The sequence below is a fragment of the Montipora capricornis genome, chromosome 3 (assembly GCF_036669925.1).
Source record: "Montipora capricornis isolate CH-2021 chromosome 3, ASM3666992v2, whole genome shotgun sequence".
In the NCBI taxonomy this organism is placed as follows: domain Eukaryota; kingdom Metazoa; phylum Cnidaria; class Anthozoa; order Scleractinia; family Acroporidae; genus Montipora; species Montipora capricornis.
The window spans coordinates 28,369,223-28,389,222 of record NC_090885.1 but is presented as its reverse complement, the minus strand read 5'-3'; the positions used below and the strand labels follow the sequence as shown (position 1 = coordinate 28,389,222).

At 39.3% G+C, this 20,000-nt stretch overlaps 3 protein-coding genes across 3 annotated transcripts in view; all 3 read left to right on the top strand.

The window, feature by feature from the left end:
* Positions 1–2,056, top strand: part of LOC138042784 (chymotrypsin-like protease CTRL-1) — a 12,435-nt gene extending 10,379 nt beyond the window's left edge. Inside the window, exon 8 of the mRNA XM_068888786.1 lies at positions 1,535–2,056. Coding sequence (XP_068744887.1) covers positions 1,535–1,931 — 397 coding nt within the window. The 3' untranslated portion in view covers positions 1,932–2,056. The remainder of the gene's footprint in view (positions 1–1,534) is intronic.
* Positions 2,057–5,151: 3,095 nt separating this feature from the next.
* On the top strand, positions 5,152–9,954 carry LOC138042786 (uncharacterized). Its single transcript, XM_068888789.1, has 3 exons — positions 5,152–5,352; positions 8,298–8,564; positions 9,254–9,954. The coding sequence occupies exons 1-3, from the start codon at positions 5,301–5,303 to the stop codon at positions 9,595–9,597; spliced, it is 663 nt and encodes a 220-aa protein (XP_068744890.1). The 5' UTR covers positions 5,152–5,300; the 3' UTR covers positions 9,598–9,954.
* Positions 9,955–12,400: 2,446 nt separating this feature from the next.
* Positions 12,401–20,000, top strand: part of LOC138042783 (uncharacterized) — an 8,411-nt gene continuing 811 nt past the window's right edge. The window contains exons 1-2 of the mRNA XM_068888785.1: positions 12,401–12,648; positions 17,819–18,112. Coding sequence (XP_068744886.1) covers positions 12,594–12,648; positions 17,819–18,112 — 349 coding nt within the window. The 5' untranslated portion in view covers positions 12,401–12,593. The remainder of the gene's footprint in view (positions 12,649–17,818; positions 18,113–20,000) is intronic.

Genomic DNA, 20,000 nt, shown 5'->3' with positions numbered 1-20,000 from the left:
ATTTCAGCTCAAGACGACGGAAAGGGAGTAAAGCTGCGTCTAAGAACATTAGAGTTTTTCTTAAAAACAGAAATGGTCGCTTTGATTCGACTTTGTCATTGCCTTAAGGACGTTCGCGCCAATTGTTTCTGCGCATCCTTACTGCGCACGCAAATGCACACGCCACGTCATACACGAGCGCGCGCGCTAAGTAATAAAATGAGAAATGATAGGGCAAAAGGCCATTGCTATAGCTTTGCCTGGATTTAACGCTCTTGGACGTTCGGTGACCCCTATTTTTCTTTCCAGAAACCGATTTTATTTACAATTATATCCACGTTGTCCAAAAATGAACAAAAAATCAATGTGGGAAGTTAAAAAAAATTCAAGATTTCTGCTCACGGGACATCAAATCCTGCCATCTTGCGGCTGCAAGGCGCGTGAAACTGTGGTCGCTAAATGCGAACTTGATCTTTAAGGAACCTCACCAGTTGACTAAATTCACGTCAAAAGTCCACTTAAACAATATTTGGCAGAGAAGATTTCACTTCAAAGATTTAATTGTAATATATTTGGGTTTACAGACACTGGCCTTATTCGCTAACGAAGCCCGATTTTGTCACATTTTGGGTGTTTTTCCGGGCATGTTCTCTCCAAAACGAAGTCGGTGACCCCCCATTTTTTTTACATTTCTGACATAACTAACTCATTGTCTTACAGTGGTAAAAGTTTCAGAAAAAAATCAATGTTGAAAAATTTTCGCGCGAACGTCCTTAAGCGCAGTCCGGAAATAGCTCCCACTACCGTATTTATTCGATTAAGCGCCAAACCTCGAATAAGCGCCCACCTCGAATAAGCACCCACCCTGAAGGTAGAAAAAGGTAATGAGCGACCAGCCTCGAATAAGCGCGCACCCCCACTACCCCACCCCCAAGGACAAGATTGCCTGACATCCATCCAGCAAACCCTAACAGCTTCTCGCGCGACTGACCCATTTGCTGACGTTACGCTGTCGGATGTCGAGGAGGAAGCACCAGAAAGTTCAATTATTGAGCTGAGCGACGATGACATTGAAGTTGATTGAGAATAATGATAGCTAAAGAGACTTCTGCGAAGACCGAACAATGAGTTGTTGGTCCTTGGCATACGTAAACCGAACAATGAACAGTTACAATTTATTTGCTTTAATATTTTGTCATGTTTTGTTACATAATAAACTTTTTACTTATTAAAAATGGTGAAAATTTAATAAGCGCCCAGCCTCGAATAAGCGCCCACCTCGAATAATCGCCCACGCTGAAAGTCCAAAAATTAAATAAGCGCCCTGGGAGCTTAATCGAATAAATAAGGTAAGTCATCACCTTGGTTAAAAAACTTAATTTTATGGAGAGAAATATGCACATCAAAACGTTAGGTTTTCGGTTCCTTTTGATATGAATCTACTGCATAATACCAAAACAAAACCTTTATGCTTTTTTACTCTTCAGTCATTCTTTTGTTGCTCACCATTCCCCATTTCTGCCACAAAAACTGTAATTTTCTTCATCTTTGGTAGATTCGTAAACCTGGTCTGCCTCCCTGAAAGCATCCCACCTCCAACTGAGGGCAAGAAATGCTGGATAACAGGCTGGGGAAGAAGCCATTCTATTGGCGGCTCCAGTCCAAATATCCTGCAGCAGGCGTCAGTGCCTATTGTTGGGCGTAACCGTTGTGAATGGTCTTATCTTGGACGCATACATGACTCCATGATCTGCGCAGGACTGGATCGAGGCGGCATTGACTCTTGTCAGGGAGATAGTGGTGGACCCATGGTATGCGAGACAGGGGCGATATATTACCTTCAAGGGGTAACCAGTTGGGGACAGGGCTGTGCAAGACCGAACAAATACGGTGTGTATGCGAGGGTGAAATACGTTCTGAAATGGCTGAACGAGGAGATGAACAAAAATTAATACTGGTTCATTGATCTGTCTTTGCAGACAACTATCTATGAAAACAATCCTTACATCAGTAAAAATGTTATTTCTGGGCACGCAAGCAGATACAATAAAAGATGAAAAAAACAAGCCTTCCAAGAGAATTTGTTTATTGGTTGCGTTCTTTATTTTTGTCATTAACTTTCAATTTTTCTCTGCCAAAGTCGGCAAGAAGTCTTGGATCAAGACGAAAAGTCGAAAGAAGGACTCAATTTTCCCTTAATTATAAATTCTTCGCTTCGTTTTGAAGTATGAACTGCGACTAGAGCATGGTTGTCAAACAATTTTTGGTAATTTTTAAACTCTGATTTGCTGGAGTTTTCTTATTTTCATTGTTCTACTGTGGTTCCACTACGTATGAGTTACAATCACATTTAGCAAATTCATCCCTCTATACGCTGGAGAACCACAGTAATCCCAATACTATTACGAAAAACACAGGATAGCATGTGGCAGCAGAGGTGCACATGTACCCTTCACAGCAATAACTTTCGCACTGTTTAGTTGAGCGTCGCCCTTTCCTCGAAAGCAAAGTGTCATTACAACGCTGTTGTTCACTAGCACATGTTTGTGGAGTTGCACATCGTTTGTCAATCAGCGATCTTCCACGATTCACAAATACTGTTGTCGAACAGGTTGTGTGGCCTCGCAGGCATTTTTCAGAGAATCTCTCCAAGTCCGAGTGCATTGCTGCCAGGCTACATTCCTCGTTATTTCCAAGGCATCTGTAACATTGTGCACTAAGCGGTCCTCTCCTTAGAGTTACTTCAAAAGCTGTAAAGTAAAACAGACACTTCAGTGCATTCACTCATTCTCTCTTCGGGTACAAAGGAGCTGCCTAAATTAGGGCGTTTACCTAGGCATATAGAGCCAACATTTAGTTCAAATGAATTTGGTACTAGTACGAATGATTTCAGTAAAGTATATACCCGGCAAAAAATCTGCCCACGGCGACATACGCTTGTCACCATCTCTAGAATTACAAATATATTCATGTTGATCTAACCGCGTTGAGAAATCCACTAGCATGACAAGTACGTAGGTAGCTATCTACAAGACATCATGGAAATTGATTTATAACAATTGACAACAGTGGTCAGAGAAGGATCTGATTCAAGGTTATTAGTAATAGCTCACAAACCTGCTTCCTAAGCACTTTTTCAAAACGCCGCAGTTCTTGACATTTAACTCACTTCAAAAATATAAAACTGCAAAATTTTTACTCACCTTGTGTCGCTGTCATTTGAAGTGAGGACATCAAGAGAATAACGCACAACGATTTCTTCATCACTTTCGAAAAATGTTAAAAAACGTCTCGAGCATTCCATCGATCATTTCTGCTTCAGTGTTTTGTTTGAAAAAAGGTGATGCACATTTATAGAGAAAGATGTTATGCGAACGGCGGCAAGTCATCTGCATAAATTGAAAGGTGTTTTCAATGCGTTCCCCTCGGAACTTTTCACCCACAAGGGCCTATATTTAAAAATGTTCTCGGGAAAGCTCAAGCCCTGTTTGACGTTTGGATTTGAAATTCTATGCCGTACAGTCATTGTTTTTCGGCGCAACTGCGATATAATATGGTAGTTTGAAAGCTGTCGTTGTCCAGTCAAATAAATGGAACCTATATTTATACCGCAGTGTAACAATGCTGAGAAACCCATTTTAAAGCTGAGTAGAACAGTTTCACTGTTTACAACATGTAATAAAGTTCAGTCAATTCTTTTGAATACAAAGCCAGTTGCCTTAAATACTAGGTCATGCCGTGTTCAATTGGTGGACAGTCCTGTTAGCCAAATTGTTCAATCCTCCCTTCAGATAAGGATTATCAAAGCCGATTGGGCCCTTCACAAGATGTTGATTTACTTATTAAACAACAGGGACCAGGATTCAGTTTCACATACAAACAAAACGCACGCTTCTCTACTTTTTGTTCTTCATTTGTTGACTAACCTGCGAACACACATCCTTTCTTAGTTTTAATTTGTTGATTGGAAGATTATTTACATTGAGTCCAAGCTGCAAACAGAAGTATTTTGCTACAGGCTGAAGAAAGCCGGCACATCTTGCTAAATCATCACACAACAACTGCTATCAGCCTTTCTTGTCCAATGACCTCACTCGAATCGTTTGCTACTCTGGAGAATCATTTAAAGTCTCTCGCCGTTCAAAGCAAACAAAACTGGAGCGCTAGCATGCTCCCAGGATTTGTCCACGGGGGAAGGGAGAGAAGTGTGGGAGAGGGGAGGGTGGTTTAAAAGCAAGGAGCCTGTACTAATGACTGAGCGTATAACGTGTATAAGAAAACAGCTGCATCATCATTCATCATCATCGCGTCTATTCGATTGATGTTTTATGCAATTTCCCTTCTCACTTTTCCGCTTTGTATTCTTCGCTTATTCAGTGGAATTCGTTCAAAGTCCTTCATATAAAATACAACAAAATTTAACATTCGTCCTTAAAACAAAAACTTAGGCAATCGTAAAAGATCTTTTAGTCATAAATTATCATTTGTAAAATTTGAATATTTTACTGTGCTTGGGACTGAAACGCCACAATCCCAGTCATGAAATAATAATCTACGGCCAACTAAAAAGCGGAAAAATATTTGAAACGATTACCAAAAGGCGTTTTTTCGCGAAGTTTCTGAAAAAGAATAAAAATTCCTCGCTAATTATTTTCTTAAAATTCGCTCACGGCAAAAAGAACTTTTCAATCCGGAAAAGAAGGTCCTTATTTTACAAAATGGACGCCATTTCTTTGATCTTTTTCCCAACATGACTTCAAAATGAATTCCTTTAATTACAGGAATCTGTGTTGCTTGTATTTATGTCGCTGTTGACAGCATTCTTGGTGATTACGAAGAGCTGAAAGTAAAAACTAGAGTCTATTCTTATGCTAATATATCAGGGAGGCAATAGACCCCACAAACGGTTCATAATAGGCTTTATGATCTCTTGGGCCTCATCATTTATTTGTCTTGTAATTAAACTAAAAGTTGGTATACTCGAAGCCCAACAGAAAGTACCGGTATGTTCTCGCTCTGGGTATTGGGGATACTAATGTGAAATAGTAGGAAAAGTGTTTCTATCAAGATTGCTTCCACGTTATGACGCAGCTCTACCGGGCTTTATTTGTTGGCTGTTACGCCGGTAAGCAACAACAATCACTCTCAAGTCGATATTGAATATTCTGACCTTAAATTTGAATAATTGTCAAGAGTGAATTTACATTGCGTCAAAGGTTTCGAGTGAGCACGTTAACTTGTCAAATCTTTTGATCACTGAGAGAACCCTGGGCGAAGACTTCAATTGAATTTATCTGTTCGATTTTCATCGCGGGGCTAGGATGGCGACCAAACTGTTCCTTGTGTTGATCTTGGCTTACTGCGCAAACAAAGGTAAGGCAGTAAGGTATTGGTTGATGGACCTAAGCTATAAACATCATCGGAATGTAAAAGATTTTAACATTTCTTTCCAAGCAAAACCAACTGGTAAACTCAATCCGTAAACTGTTAGTGTGTACTTCAATAGTTAAACTTCAAGTTATTTAGTCAAGTTAACTTTGTTCTAGGCTGTAATTGAGCATAGTTAGGTTGGGCAATCACGACGCATTTTTAAATCACTAAACTCGACAATTTACGCTAAGGATCCGGAAACTTTAATCGATTTCACAACTATCGATCAAATCTTGGTCATTGTGTTAAACCGAAGGCGATTTATCATGTTGCTAGAATCACTGCAGCCCAATCATATTTTAGAAATAGATCCGCGTTTTGTGTTCAAATAAGATTGAAACTAAGATAGTCTGAAAGTGAAATTTATAAGGCGACAACAGTGTCAAGAGATAGTAAGTGTGTCTCGACCCTCTATGAACTGAAGGCAAAGTCGTCGTGTGCTTACTGACTTCGTGAAAAGAGATCAACTTGTAACTATTGCAAGTTTACTGATGTAATGTGAATAATTTTTTCTTTTGACTAGCGCAATTTTAAATGCAGTCTCTTAGACGTTTACTCAGTGGTAAAACACTAGAAGCGCCTGAGAACCAAAAAAAAAAACTTAGCAAGAAGTTGTTAGAAATTATATGTGGACTGAATACAGAGGATGATGCTTGAGTGGAAGATAATCGCCTTTTTGCGTACAATTTGAGCAAGTTCGACAAAACCTCCGAAAAGTCCATGCATTTATACTTTAAAAGGGATTCGAACCCAATTTCTTGGCGTATTCATAATGCCAGAAAATAAAGTGCTCTGATACTACTTGAATTGCGTACAAAATATCTGCGCAGTTGTGATCGTGGATCAATTCTTCATTCAAGATATAATGTGATTGAAAACAAGTTAACAACACAACAGGAGGTAATGGCTTCAGTTACAAAAGAAACAGTATGGTGGTGTGTTGATAGGTGACTGAGACACCGAAGTTTGGTAGTATTAACTAAGTTGAAGATTAAAAACCTGATGTTTCGAGCAATTGCCCTTCTTTAACTTCCCTCTGCCGAACAAAACGCCGGCGTTTAAACGTCTCTCTAGGGGTCAATTTCTTATTTTTTTTTACTTCAGTTGACGCTACCAAAAGTTAGCAAGGCAACATTCCCTTTTATAGTGATAACCCCTTTAGTATGGGTGCCAAACATAAACCGTTGGCTCATTGCCAATAAATTGACTCTCAACATGACAAAAACTGAATTTATGTTAATTGGATCAAGACAAAAATTGAACAGTCTATCCGCTCTCCCTGCCTTGGAAATTAATGGTGTATTAATTGATGAAAATTTAACATGGAGCCCACCACATGACCTGCAAATAACTGCCAACAAATAAGTGTTTTGCTGCAAATAATATTCTGCTCATGCGCTGTTGACATCACGCTCTTGTGAGAAAAGGGCAGATCGCCTCCCCGAGCTGTCAAAGCGGAATGATTCGACATCTTTAGTTGATCGAAAGAAGAGTGAGAATACTAACAAAGGAACAAAAGTTGCACTCATCGTATTCTGAGAGTATTTCAAGGAAGGAAAGGTAGACGAAGAGTCACTCGTGTCATCGAGGCGAAGGACAAGTTGGCAAATGCATATGTATTGAAGAGATTTTATGATGAAGCCAGAAAAAAAAATGGCGAGCTTTACACCAAAGCTTCTCTTGTCAGGATACGCTTTGAAACTGTGAAATTCTTCAGCTTTGTTGATGCCTAGTGTTATAGAACGTTTGAATGTAAGTACAATTTGAAGTCTACAAATATAATTACGCTGAGAAGGAAACCAATTGATTGGTGCCATTACTCGACTCTGCAAGGCAGCGCGGGCTTACGGCTTCTCGAAAACAAAAACACAAAACAAACTCGGTGATCAAATGATATAACAATTATTGACTTCGGTTATCGCAAAATATCGTGATTTGTCAGTGTCTCGCAGGTCAATTATTTGCCACTGACAAATCACGATATTTTGCTCAACCTCGTCCAATAATTGTTAAGTGTTCCTCCCCCGACTTTACATAATATCTATCACGGGTTAGTTCAATCGCACTTCAACTATTGTGATATTGTTTGGGGTAACTGTGCAGAGACTTTAAATTGTGCTGTGCGCGCCCTTATTCATTCTAGTTATGATGCTGACGCCAACAAACTACTTAAAGAATTAGGCTCGGACAATTTACAAACTCGACGTCAAAAACTAAAGGCTGAGATGGTTCATAAGTGCTTAAACGGCCTCGCACCCAATTATTTGTTCTCGAAATTCATTCACAGATATGATGTGATTACTTCTTGCAATTTGCGTGATTCAGATAATAAGCTTGCTATTCCCTTGCCACGTACTATTACAAAAATAGCTTTGGCTATAGTGGTGCAGTCCTCTGGAACAGCCTACCCTCATGGTCACCTGCTAGGCAAGCAACATCTCTGACTAATTTCCGACGATTGCTAATTCGACACGGCATTCATGTAAAACAGGCTCTAATTTAGTTTACTTTCTTTAATAGTTAATAATATTTTAAATTTTAGAAGATTAATCTGTATACATAGTTTTTGTAATAAGTTGTAGCTTTCATACTAAATTGTTAAGGCCCGATGTATTTTACCGTGTTTTTAAATGAAGATGATGATGATTCTATACCGCAATTTTAATACACACTTTGACATATTCTTCCCCCCCCCCTCCAGAGAAAAGCACCACTGTTCCCAAGTGCAGTGCTGCTGGTGGTTTGTCCTTAGTAGCATATCAAGAATGCCGGTGGGTAAATGCTTGACGATACATATATAAGGCTACGTCGCTGGCAAAGTTAAGGAGGTAAAGGGACTAACGAGTTATTGGTTTCCACAATTGATTTTTGCTATTCGCCTGTTGCAGGTCTGTGCTTCGAATGCAACGAGTGCTTCGGAGACGATGACGAATGTAATAACAGTACTGCGAAAAACCAGACCTGTGAAGAATGGCAAGATAAGTGTTTCAGCATGAGAGTTATAAAGGATGGCAGAAAAACAAGGGTATACGGATGCGCGTCACAAAAAGATTGCGATGCTGGCGAAGCAGCCTGTCGTAAAACCGAAGCTGGTCGGACAACTTGTGAGAGCGCTTGCTGTGCCGGTGAAAGGTGCAACATGCCTCCAGTTAAAGGTATTGATCCATATTGTTTGATTTCAAAGTAAAACGCAAGGACTTGTTTGGCGCATTTGCCTCTGTCATCTCGTATTGTAAGTTTACTTCCAGGAAGTCAAAATCGACAGCCCCAGTGAGATCTACACAAGTACCATAACTGTACTTAAATCGAGTCAATTTAAGCTGACTTATTAATGTCTCAGCCGTCTACTGATCCTCAAAACTCTCGCTGAGACAGTGCGTGGCTTGAGCCCAGAAGTTCAGCAACTTGATAAAGAATGATTGTCCGAGATTCAGGTATCTCAAAATGCTCTCTCCCCAATTCCGGACCCTGATCAGATGATAGGCCAGGATGTATGACCTTCTCAGGACTAATTTCAAGAGGACTTCCTCACTTTTTCAACTTTGTGTTTCTCACTCTTTAAGTCAAAGAATATACACGGTATAATTCCACTGATTCCGGAATTGAAGCACATGGTAATGCTATTCTAAATGATTCGGGTCACCCGACTCCATCGGCTTCGCCATTTTCGGGTGAGAACTGTATTTCAACTTCTTGTAACCATTAAAATAAATGATGATGACGATAGTAGTTAACCAAACCAAGCTGAGAATTGATACCCACCGTATTTCAGACGTTGTTATACTACTTCAGATAAGTTGACTTTGCTCAATCTTAGACTTCCAACTCTTGTAAATATTCACAGATGACAGGCTGATGTGTTACACATGCCATAGCGCTTCCTCGATGGACGACTGTACGCAAAAAAGCATTCCAATGCCCTGCGAACACGGAGAAACAAAATGTGGCCAGTTCACGGCCGAATTGATGAATGGAGACCATAAAATCATGGTGTACAGAAAAGGATGCCGCAGCGAGGACGCTTGTGACAAGAACAAAGACTTATTTGGGCAGGGTTGTGGATCGGATGGAAGTGAATGCGACTTCAGCTGCTGCTCGGAAGATCTGTGTAATTCTGGCTTTTATTCCACTGCCAGCAGTATCATGCTCATTGCGAGCACTGTTTTCTCTTTTATAAGCTTTTTATAAGTGCGCTGTGATTTCATTGCAAATGTAACAAACTAGCAGTAAAAGAAACCTCTCAATGATATGGTTTCAAGTTTTTGAATGCACAGCGCAAGGCTCTCCATGTATCTATTATTTCTATCTGATAGGCTTTGTTACCACTTACGCGTTGATTGAGAATACTTCAAATATGCAAACAAGTTTCAAACTTTTCAAAACATTTTCAGTTGTAATCTTTTTGTATGGTAACTGATGAGCGAACTTTCAAAAATGAAATTGCCCTTTGGTCTTCTCTGAGTCTACGAAGATGAAGGGCCTCACGGTTACGTTGAATTAATTAACCTTCATGCTTTGTTCGAAAATTAAAACCAATGTACACAATTGTTACTGTTAGATGTTCTTTGTGCACCGACTTGAACTGGCTTGCAAAGTCATGAGGGGAACCAGAGTTGGATAAAGACCTAACTAACCCAAACAGTAAAAGTAAAGCTCTGAGGATTGGCGCACGGTGTAAGCGAATGCTCTGAGCCAATCAAGGCAGTTCACAAAACAGGAACTGGTCGGCCCAAGATCATAGATGAACCGATGTACAAACCCTCGAAATCATACAAAGGCAACTGTCGGCAGGACCCGTTATATCTTCATAAGTTGAGTTATGTCTTCCATGATTTTTCAGGAACCCTCAGTTTGCGCCTTCCTTGCCATTTAATTAGGTGAACAATAAAATCATGCAAATGGCAAGTTTTCAAGTAATTTCCCTAGAATTGTTACCGAAGGATGTCCCGTCTCGAGCGAATTTTCAATTATTTCTTGTCTTTACTCGTTCATTTTATTGACCGAAACGCAAAACGTTGAATTGTGTAGAACAGGTAATTTACTTTTCCACCGGCCACATTTCGTTCAGATTCCAGAAATTAAGTTTCTCAAATTTCAAAATTTACCAGGTTTTCAGTCACCCAAACCATACAAGGAAGTTGCATATCACGAACCACGTAGACTGATTGGCCCAAAAACTGGAACAAGAAATTCTGTGTTCTTTTGACTAGTCAAGAAAATTCATGGGGAAAATGTTCGTGACGACCCAACAATAAATCGACATTTCCCAGTAAGAGACCGATTTCCGTAAACTGTGAATTATGGAAATAAATACAGGGATTTTCCTAAACGAAAAACACATGATCCCTGTCATTTTACAAAGGAGTGGGAACTGCACCTAAATTGATGGCATGGTGGACCGACCTCAGCTTGAAAAAACTTTAAATTACTTGCTAAGAGTTAGAGCAGTTTTCAATTGAGTGTCAAAAGAAATGAGCGGATTACTTTGGGTTTTCGTTACTTCACTCAGTGATTGGTTCAAAGTTCTCGTGCCATTTTTTCAACCAATCACAAGTGAAACCGAAACCAATCGTGGCTCGCGCTTGCACATTTTCCCGAGCTTTGTGTCGGCTACGTGTAATTACTTTGAGTTTTGATTTGTTTACTGGATTGTCTCCGTCCTTTTTGATTGGCCAAAGTAAGTACTTTGGTTTTGGTTTTACGACACTCATTTGAAAACCGCTCTATCAGGTTTCATTGAAAATGATCAAATATATGAACATTTCATACATCCTTTCTACCATAAGATCTATCAGTAGCTACGCTATTCGCAAGTTCCAGAATATAAAGTTTAAACAACTCTGAAGTAGATAACACGAAGTCTGCAACCTTCTTCCTAACGCAAAGGAAAAATGTCATTATTTTGGAAAAACGAGAATATTCTAGATTCTGTTTACGGGGGAATGTTAAAATTAACGACAATTGCCTATATTGGGTACAATTGTTCTGGCTATGGTGATCGCTACGTAAAGTAGTTTTACTCTAGAGAGCACCGTGTACGTATGTAGCTTATCCCATGACATACAAGGAAAATAATTCTTGACGTTCGTGCTGAAAAGAATTTTCCTTGTTCTCAACCAACGCAACTCTTGCGGTCTCCGTGAATTCATAAGCGTTTTTTGAATGGAGCACCGGTTGAAGGGGTCATAATGATGCGGCATAACGGCATAAAATTAACGGAGCGATTTTCGGTATGTCAGCGGTCCCAATAATAGTCAATAATCCTTTGGAAGGAAATCGTATCTCGGCTTCTATTTTTGTTAAAGACTTCCTTTATTTTTAAAATTAATGATCCAGATACAATTCGAATGTCAGCGAAGTGTTTGAAGTGAATTTTGATGTAAAATACCTACACCCTCGACTGAAACTATCCTCCATCCAATAATCTGTGCATCCAGTTAACCCTTTATTTTGAAAATTCATATCAGTACTTTGTGGCGGTGCTGTTTATTTCTTGGTCGGTATCAAGGCTAAACTGAAAATTTTCTAAAGTAAAATTTCTTTTTCTTCAAGGTTAAAACCATGTACGCGTGACTACCTACATCTTCCGTCTTCTAAAGGAGGCGTTAAACTAAACCTTGTGTTTGTATCTATCATTGTCGATCTTTTCGAAATAGCAGTGTGAATTTTTGCAAAATTGCACTTGGCAATAAAGTTAGTAGAAATGCAAAGCGACGTGGAATGGCAGTTTTCATCAACAGCTTACCGATCTGATTTTTTGCATATTATGAGGCAGTTTGTTAAACAAGATTCTTCGCCACGGTATATATAAATCTGGCCACCCGCTTCTAAGTGTTTATCCTTATTGTTAATATCAATGTTTCTCTCTCTTTCAGCTTTTTGTTTCCTTGTTTTAAATACCAAAATTCTTTCAGTTTCTCACTTGAGTATTAGGCGCTAAGGCGTGATGATATTAACCTTAGAAAAGAGCCCAATTGTTGAGATTATATTTGTGCATCGTCATAACCAATAACCAATCAAGCAGAAAGCTCATAAACCAAAAGAAAAAAAGAACATATGCATATTAAGTGTCTACACATCGAAACGGACAATAATCGGTTATTAAAAACTTCCATCTGGACAAAGATTTTGTCAAACGCTCTAAACTCATAGCACTCTTTACAGGTGGCGTAGCGAAGACGAAAATGGTGAAGAAAGTCCATGTTTTGGTGTTTCTTCTCTTTGGTTTAGTAAAACTCGGTAAGTACATGATAACAACAGTTCGAGCTTTCCCGCAATAAGAAACAATTGTCACTAAGTTAACTCGGAATCATCCAGCATACTTGCATGATTCCAACTAGTTTAACTATCCGCTGTCGAGTTGCCGCAGGTTCAGAGGGATACTTAGGTAAGTCTTGTGTACGCAGCATACAAAGAGTTCACCTTAGAACTGTCTCGTTTCCTGGGTAAAGCGATGATTAATATCGAAAATAATATTCTGAACATTTTTGTTGTGGTGTGAATTGTTGAGATCACTCTTTGGGTTGGCTGAAATAGCATAAGAAACTGAGAAGATCTCATCATACTAAAAGGCCGGGTGACTTTTTTTGTAATCATAGAAAAGTGGGAAAGCGATAAAACGATGAAAGTAAATTTGCTTTCACACGACGCTCGATTAGTCGGTTGAGCGTCGGACAACTAAATAACTGAGGAAAAAGTGTTGCCTTTATGGTGACATCTGCAAATGGTTAGACTCTCTAATTTTCTCACTTAAGGGCAATAAACCGTAGAGGCCCTGTCTCACAACTCTTCAAAGTTCATAACCCAGTAACTTAAGGACGTTCGCGCTAATTGTTTGTGCGCAACATTACTGCGCATGTAACGCGACTGTAATATGTCACGCATTACTTTGAGCATTAGTGAAGTTGAGGTTTTAAAACCTTTGCAAAAACCGTGGACGGTAAGTCTTGCACAGCGTTGGATCAGAGAAGATTGCAATCAGTCAAAATTGATTTAAAATATTTATGAAAGTCAAGTAGACTACTGCACGACTGATATTCGCGAGGTTTTATCAGTCGTGCACTAGTCTACTTGACTTTCATACAAATTTTTCAAGCATCAGTTAAAATAACATGGCGACAAAAACGCCGAGGAAAAAATTACAGGCCGGCAAAAGAATGGCACATTTATTTCCGAATCATCTTGAAACTTCAAAGAGAAGTGAGCGGGAGGATGGAAAAGCTCTGGAAAAGGTAGCTGATCGAGTAGACTAGTGGCTGAAAGTTTGGAAAAGTCGTGGACGAACCGTTGCGTAAATTTAATGGGGCTATTTCTTTTTAATGTTTTTATTACCCTACGAACTTAAGTTCAAAGTGAATGCATGTTTTTAAAGTTCTTTTCCTTTACTTTCGTGAAAATTGAGGAGTATTTTCGTCCTCGTCCGCTTGAATAGTGCGGACCTGCGTGGAAACTATCAGCGATTGAATTTCACAAAAAACACACTCCAGAGGATGAGCATGACGGCAATGGGGAGATATTATACAAAACACCAACCAAATGAAGATGACCCCAGCTTAAAACGTCGTTGCTATGCTCGAAAAAGGTTTTTTTTTTCGGTAAAAACCTTTCATCTCTTCAACGATCGATCCTCTCTTGGGTTCCAGTCCTTGCCCGACAGGTCACGCAAAAGCGTGACAAACGAACTTTTCCATGAGCTTTGCAAAATCACATCGATTTTACTCGTTCAGATCATCGGTGACCCCTAATTTTTAAATCATGAATCACTTACTTTACTTAATATCTACAAAATATGATGAAATAAAAAAATTCTCACCGTAAGAAGCTATCTTTTTTTAACATTTTCTATCCTCGTGCCATCGAATTCCGGTAGTGGTTGCAACGGATAGAGCTTACGAAAACACTCGTCGAGGATGAACTCTACTGTTTACCACATCCCTAGCGGCATACAATTATCTAAAAAGCTCACTCCTAAAAACCTATGCATGGAAACTTTCACTCCAACAGTTTATTTTTATGATTTTCGATGGATGAGCAGATGAGCCTACATCTCGCTATTATGACCGATTTCTCGAAATTAAGGCATTTTTCCACTGCCATTTTCTCCGAAACAAAGTCGGTGACCCCCATTTTTTTTTTCATTTTTGGGGTAAGTACTTTATGACCTAACTCTAGGCGAGAAATGAAGAAAATCTCACCGTTGGAGGATTTTGGCGCGAACGTCCTTAAATAAAGTGCCCCTGTGACCAAAAAAATCAATTCTTGTTTTTCGTTGGATATCAAAACTATGTTAACTAAACAATAAGCGACCAAAGTTTTAAGCCTTGGTTTAAAAAAGACACTTGTTTATTTTAACTGGAATTTTCCTGTTTAATGGTCCGCCATTACTAAGTTCTTGAGAGAGCTGGATCAAGGAGAAAATGATGTCAAAGGCTCACTGGGTTAAGAATGCAATGCGCGTGTACGCACTCCGCAGAATTAATATGTAGCACGGGAGAAATTTGGGCTTTCAAACTTCAGCATACACCTTATTCCAAAATGGCGGCTGATTTATGCGGAGACAAATTGGCCCTTGTTGCCTCGTTCAAGATAAAATATTCTTTTGAATTTTAAGCTTAAGAACGAGGCATCAAGGGCTTATTTGAATAAAAACAAAAGAATATTTAAATGGCGGCCATTTTGGAATAAGGTGTATTCACACGCTGAAATTTTAAGGTAGTGAGCCTTTGACGTCACTTTCCCTGGATCCAACCCTCTAAGATGCAATCGGTCAGTTTTGAACGTGACTTAAGCTCAAAGTAAACGGCCTTTAGATAAACTTGACCAAAGCTAAAAAATTGTGCCAGTCAGGTGTTAGTTAAGCAAACACACTTTTAAAATATGAAGAAGAAAAGGAAGTGATTTTTTTTATCACAGGGGCACTTAGGAAGAACCAACACACCATTCGCAAAGAGCACGGCTTGGAGTTCTCGGTGTTGTGAACTGCATGTCCTCTGTAGTATATCATGGTTTTGAGGGTAAATGCTCGGAGATACTATAAATAAAGATATATGATAATGATGTAAGAAAGATTCAGTCACACATGCATCTTTACGTCGTTCTGGTTTTTTTTTACCATTATGGTACATCAAATTCTTGTTGTTCACACTGGAGTCCTATAAGGAGTGTGCATAGAATCTGTTCTAAAACACGTGAGAAATAAGCCCTACGTAGTTTGTACAAATTACGACAATTAATTACCCTTGATTTTTTTAAGACTAAAGTAAACTACATTCTGTCAATTTCGAATATATGAAATATCATCTTTTAAAACTGCGGAATGAACACGAAATCAAAGTAGGCAGATCATCGCAGATATTGATGTAACTTAAGCAGTTGCCAGCAAGTCTGAAAGAATACGGGCTTAATTTTTTGTAAGGAGAAAAAACCCGTGAGCTCTGCTTTTAGGCTAAATCTATCTCTTTAGAAACTAAACCATTTTATCAAACTTACATGGCCGAGTACAACTGCTGCGCTGACTGGGAAAGGTGTAAATCAATTCAAATAAATAGAATTGTATTTTTGATGAGAGGAGAAAACCGAAGTACCCGGAGAAAAACCTCTCAGAGCAAGATAGAAAACAAACCCAACCGTCATATGATGTCGAGCCTCAGTCCGCAAATCGTGCATGGAACGCAAGCACTCTCCCAACTACACCAACTTTGCACCTTGTTACCCTTGCATGTATACCTGTTCAGTATGACATAATGCTGTAAGTGCGAAATGTGGATATTAAAAAACCCTGCAACAACAAACGCGGTGCTGCTGTCCCATTGGTTTGTTCGTTTTTTGGTCTTAATGAAGTCCATTATTATTATTTTATTATTTATTTATTATTGAACAATTGAACTCTGATGCACCTGGAATTGTCAAGGACTCTCGACACAAACGTGAAAATTTATCCAAAGGTCGTGATAGATACAATAAGCCGCAGAGGACTTGGAAAATCAATGTCTGTGTATAATAGGTTCATTAGAATTTAACTGCACCTAATGTAATTCTAACTGGGGTAACTCTGAGTTGGGATCTGTTTTCACATGACGTTACGGCTACCATGTTGGTGTTCCCAACTAATTCTCCGGGAATAGAGCGTTTTCACTCACGTGACCAGCAGCCATATTGGATTACTGAAACAAAAGAAAGTATTTGCATAAAAATAGAGTTTAATTCCCGGAGGAGTAGTTTGGTACACCATCATGGCCGCCATTTCTTTGTTTTGGAACACCAATATGGCCGCTGGTCACGTGAGTGAAAACACTCTATAGGGACTTAAGGAGTAATACCGAGTTCGCGATAGATATTAGGGAGCTTAAGCAACGACAACGGCGACGGCAACGAGAACGTCATCTCAAAATTTAAATTCGCGTTATTGTAATCGCTTCGTTACTATTTCAACTTTTTTAATATGACGTGGGTGTGGTAGTTCCTAAAAAATGACGCTGGTAGGAAAGGCGCTCAATTTAGGTCAGAAAATGAAAATTTATCCTCAAGTAATGACTTTGTCCATAAAACCTCAAATTTGGCTATTTCACGTTGTAGTTTCGCTGAAGAAATGGACAAAAGTGAAAAACACACGTGCAGGGCGTGCAAAGCTATTTTTTTGCCTACTAAATATGCAAATTTGTGACGTTCTCGTTGCCGTCGCCGTTGTCGTTGCTTAAGCTCCCTATTAGCTGCCTGCAGTGGCAACGGGCAAAAGGGAAACTGAAAAATCATTGTCCAGTCGGATGCTCTACCCATTGAACAACAAGGACTCCTGGGCAGCCAGGTCGTTTGTCTAGGTTTTTCATGGACTATGCATCCTTCTGGTCTGCGGGCTCTAAAAATAAAGACTTGCGCCTCATATTTCAAAAGTAACTATAGTTGAGTTTCTGTTGGCTGTCATATATGAATTATTGAAAACTTTACCATCAAGGAGCCCCCAGTTGTACAAAATAATAACTTAAAGGAACCGAAAAAAGTACTGTTTGCCAAAAAAGAGTGCTTGTTTGCATCAAAAAGACTTTTTCATTTTCAAGTTTCACGGGCGGCCGCCGCTAACTTGAATGTTTGTATGGTATTGCAATTGCTCTGTTGTCACAACAAAGCTACTTGTAGGACAATCGTTACACGTCACAACTGTTCAAGATGGCAGCGCCTGGGAAATTTGAAAACAAAAATAAAGGATTTTAAAATTAACTTATTTCGAATTCTAACGCTTTCTTTGAAATTAAGATATGCGATAAATTCGATAGTAAACATTTATTGTGGTTTAAAGTTTTAATGGAGTAGAACAGGAACGTTTACACACATGAAAGTTCTTCACAATGGGCAAAAGATTTCCCCTTTGGGAAAAGTGGATAATTATGAATAATTTAGTTTCGTGTGCTTGCAGGGTGTTCTCTCCGATGTTACACTTGCTCTGGTGATCTCCAGCAATGTAATCGTCAGTTTTCAGATTCCATTGGTTGCTCCGAAGAACAGACTTCGTGTGCTTCACTCGTCAGAAACAGTCCAACAGGCATGAACTTCTTCTTCGGTTGTGCCACGGAGATGGACTGTCAAGTTTCCAGTGCTGTCTGCTCTAACATGATGAAGGACATGGCAGAGAATCCCGAGGACAACGCTGGGGTGTCGTGCAATGCCACTTGCTGTAGCAGTAGCTATTGCGCAAAACCGTATCCCAAAGGTGTGTAAGAGATGGCCACAATTTGTGATTACTATTAATCGATCCAATGTTGAAAACTTTCAAAGCACTTTGGATACCCACTAAAAGGGAGGCCTTTTTAATCTCGTTCCTAGCGCTGCTTTCCTCCCCCAAGAGTCGAGCGGCTTTAAGTGCTACTATGATTCAAAAAAATTACTTCCTTTTTTTCGTCAGATTTTGAAAGTGTGTTTGTTTAACACCTGCCTGACAAAAAAAAAATACTTTGAGTGTAAGTTTTGGATTTCACGGTACGCCATTACTCACGTTCAAAACTGACCGACTGGACCTTAGAGGGTTGTATCTAGGGAAAAGCGACGTCATTCACTCAATAGCTTAAAATTTCAGCGTGTAAACGCAGATATTATATATGCAAAACACGAGCTTAAAAATCTGAAAGCCCGAAACTCCCGTGCTAGATATTAATTCAGTCGCGTATAAACGCATTGCATTCGTAACTTTGACGTCATTTCCTCTTCGGTCCAGGAGCCAGTTTCTCAAAAAAGTTTCGAAACTTTACGGGCCATTTCCGGGTGTCACAATTCCCTCTGTATCTCAAAAGCGAAGACGATTTAAGTCATCAAACTTCACAGTCAGTTTGCGTTTAGTTACCTTGAAAACTTGTTAAAAGATCGGCTTCACTGTACAAACGGTTGGCAGGTTCACTAATGACTTTTCGGGCCCGAAAAGTTTTCGGGACTTTCGAGAAACGGGCCCCAGCTCTCTCAAGATTTTAAAGTTAGTAATGGTGGACATTAAATAGCAAAATTCCAGTTAAAATAAACAAGTGTCTTTTTGAAATTAAGGCTTAAAACTTGGATCAATTAGTGTTTAGTTAACATAGTTTTGACATCCAAAGGAAAAAAGATTTGATTTTTTTTGTCATAGTACCACTTCAAAACGCCCCTGTCATCGATTGGTCATGTGACTGACCCAGAAAACCTGGCCATGGGCAACGACATGATTCACGCAGTCATACTCGCGGAATAGTCGATACGGACTCTTAATGGGGAAAAGACCTGGAAAGGTTCCATCAGTTAACTTCAAAGTTGATCATGATCATCGATTGTTTTTTCAGGATTTCGATTCCAGCAAATCCCTACCAATTTTTCACATTCCATTTTAATTATCTGACACAAAATTGTGAAATTTTTATACCGACGTTAAGGTAACAAATGACACGCTTGTATTCCCTTGTATTTCGGGCGTCTCCCAAGGGATTGTCCATTATCTTTCCCCAAAAGAAACAATTGTTTTCCCATGATAATTTGTCTTTGTTCCTTACTTTAAATTGGCCAGGATTCCCTTTTTTGCCAAAGACTTGTGGAAGTTAGACCCGTCACACAATATTCCTAAAAAAGGCTTGTCTGGCCAAGTCAATCAGTGTTAATTTAATTGACAAGAATATGCACGAATTCCGATTCTCTTGGCAGCGTTCTGTGAACCTCTTTTTTCCCATAATTAGACATCTTAGCCGAAAACAGTAAGTCATATAGTACAAAACGTCGAATTGAAATGCACTATAATATGTTTATCACCAAAGTTTGTTTATTATTTTGGATCAAGTTAAAATGGCCAAAAAACAAAGAATCTTAGTCGGTCAAATAAGGCTTCTTTAATACTCGGCTATGTGCTTTTTTGACCTAACCTTTGTTCACGGAGTCTGATTTTTCGGGCTTTACCTACCAATCAATCTGAACAAACTTGCTGAAAGATGAATGCTACTCGAAGCAACAAAATTACATTGCAACTTTAAAACAAACTCGTTTTAAAAGCCGCATAGTGACTTATCCACCGAATTAGCCTCTGAGAAAGTTTTCCCCAGGGGGTGGGGATAGTAAGCTAATCATCAGCCTCATCGCAGAAGCCCCTC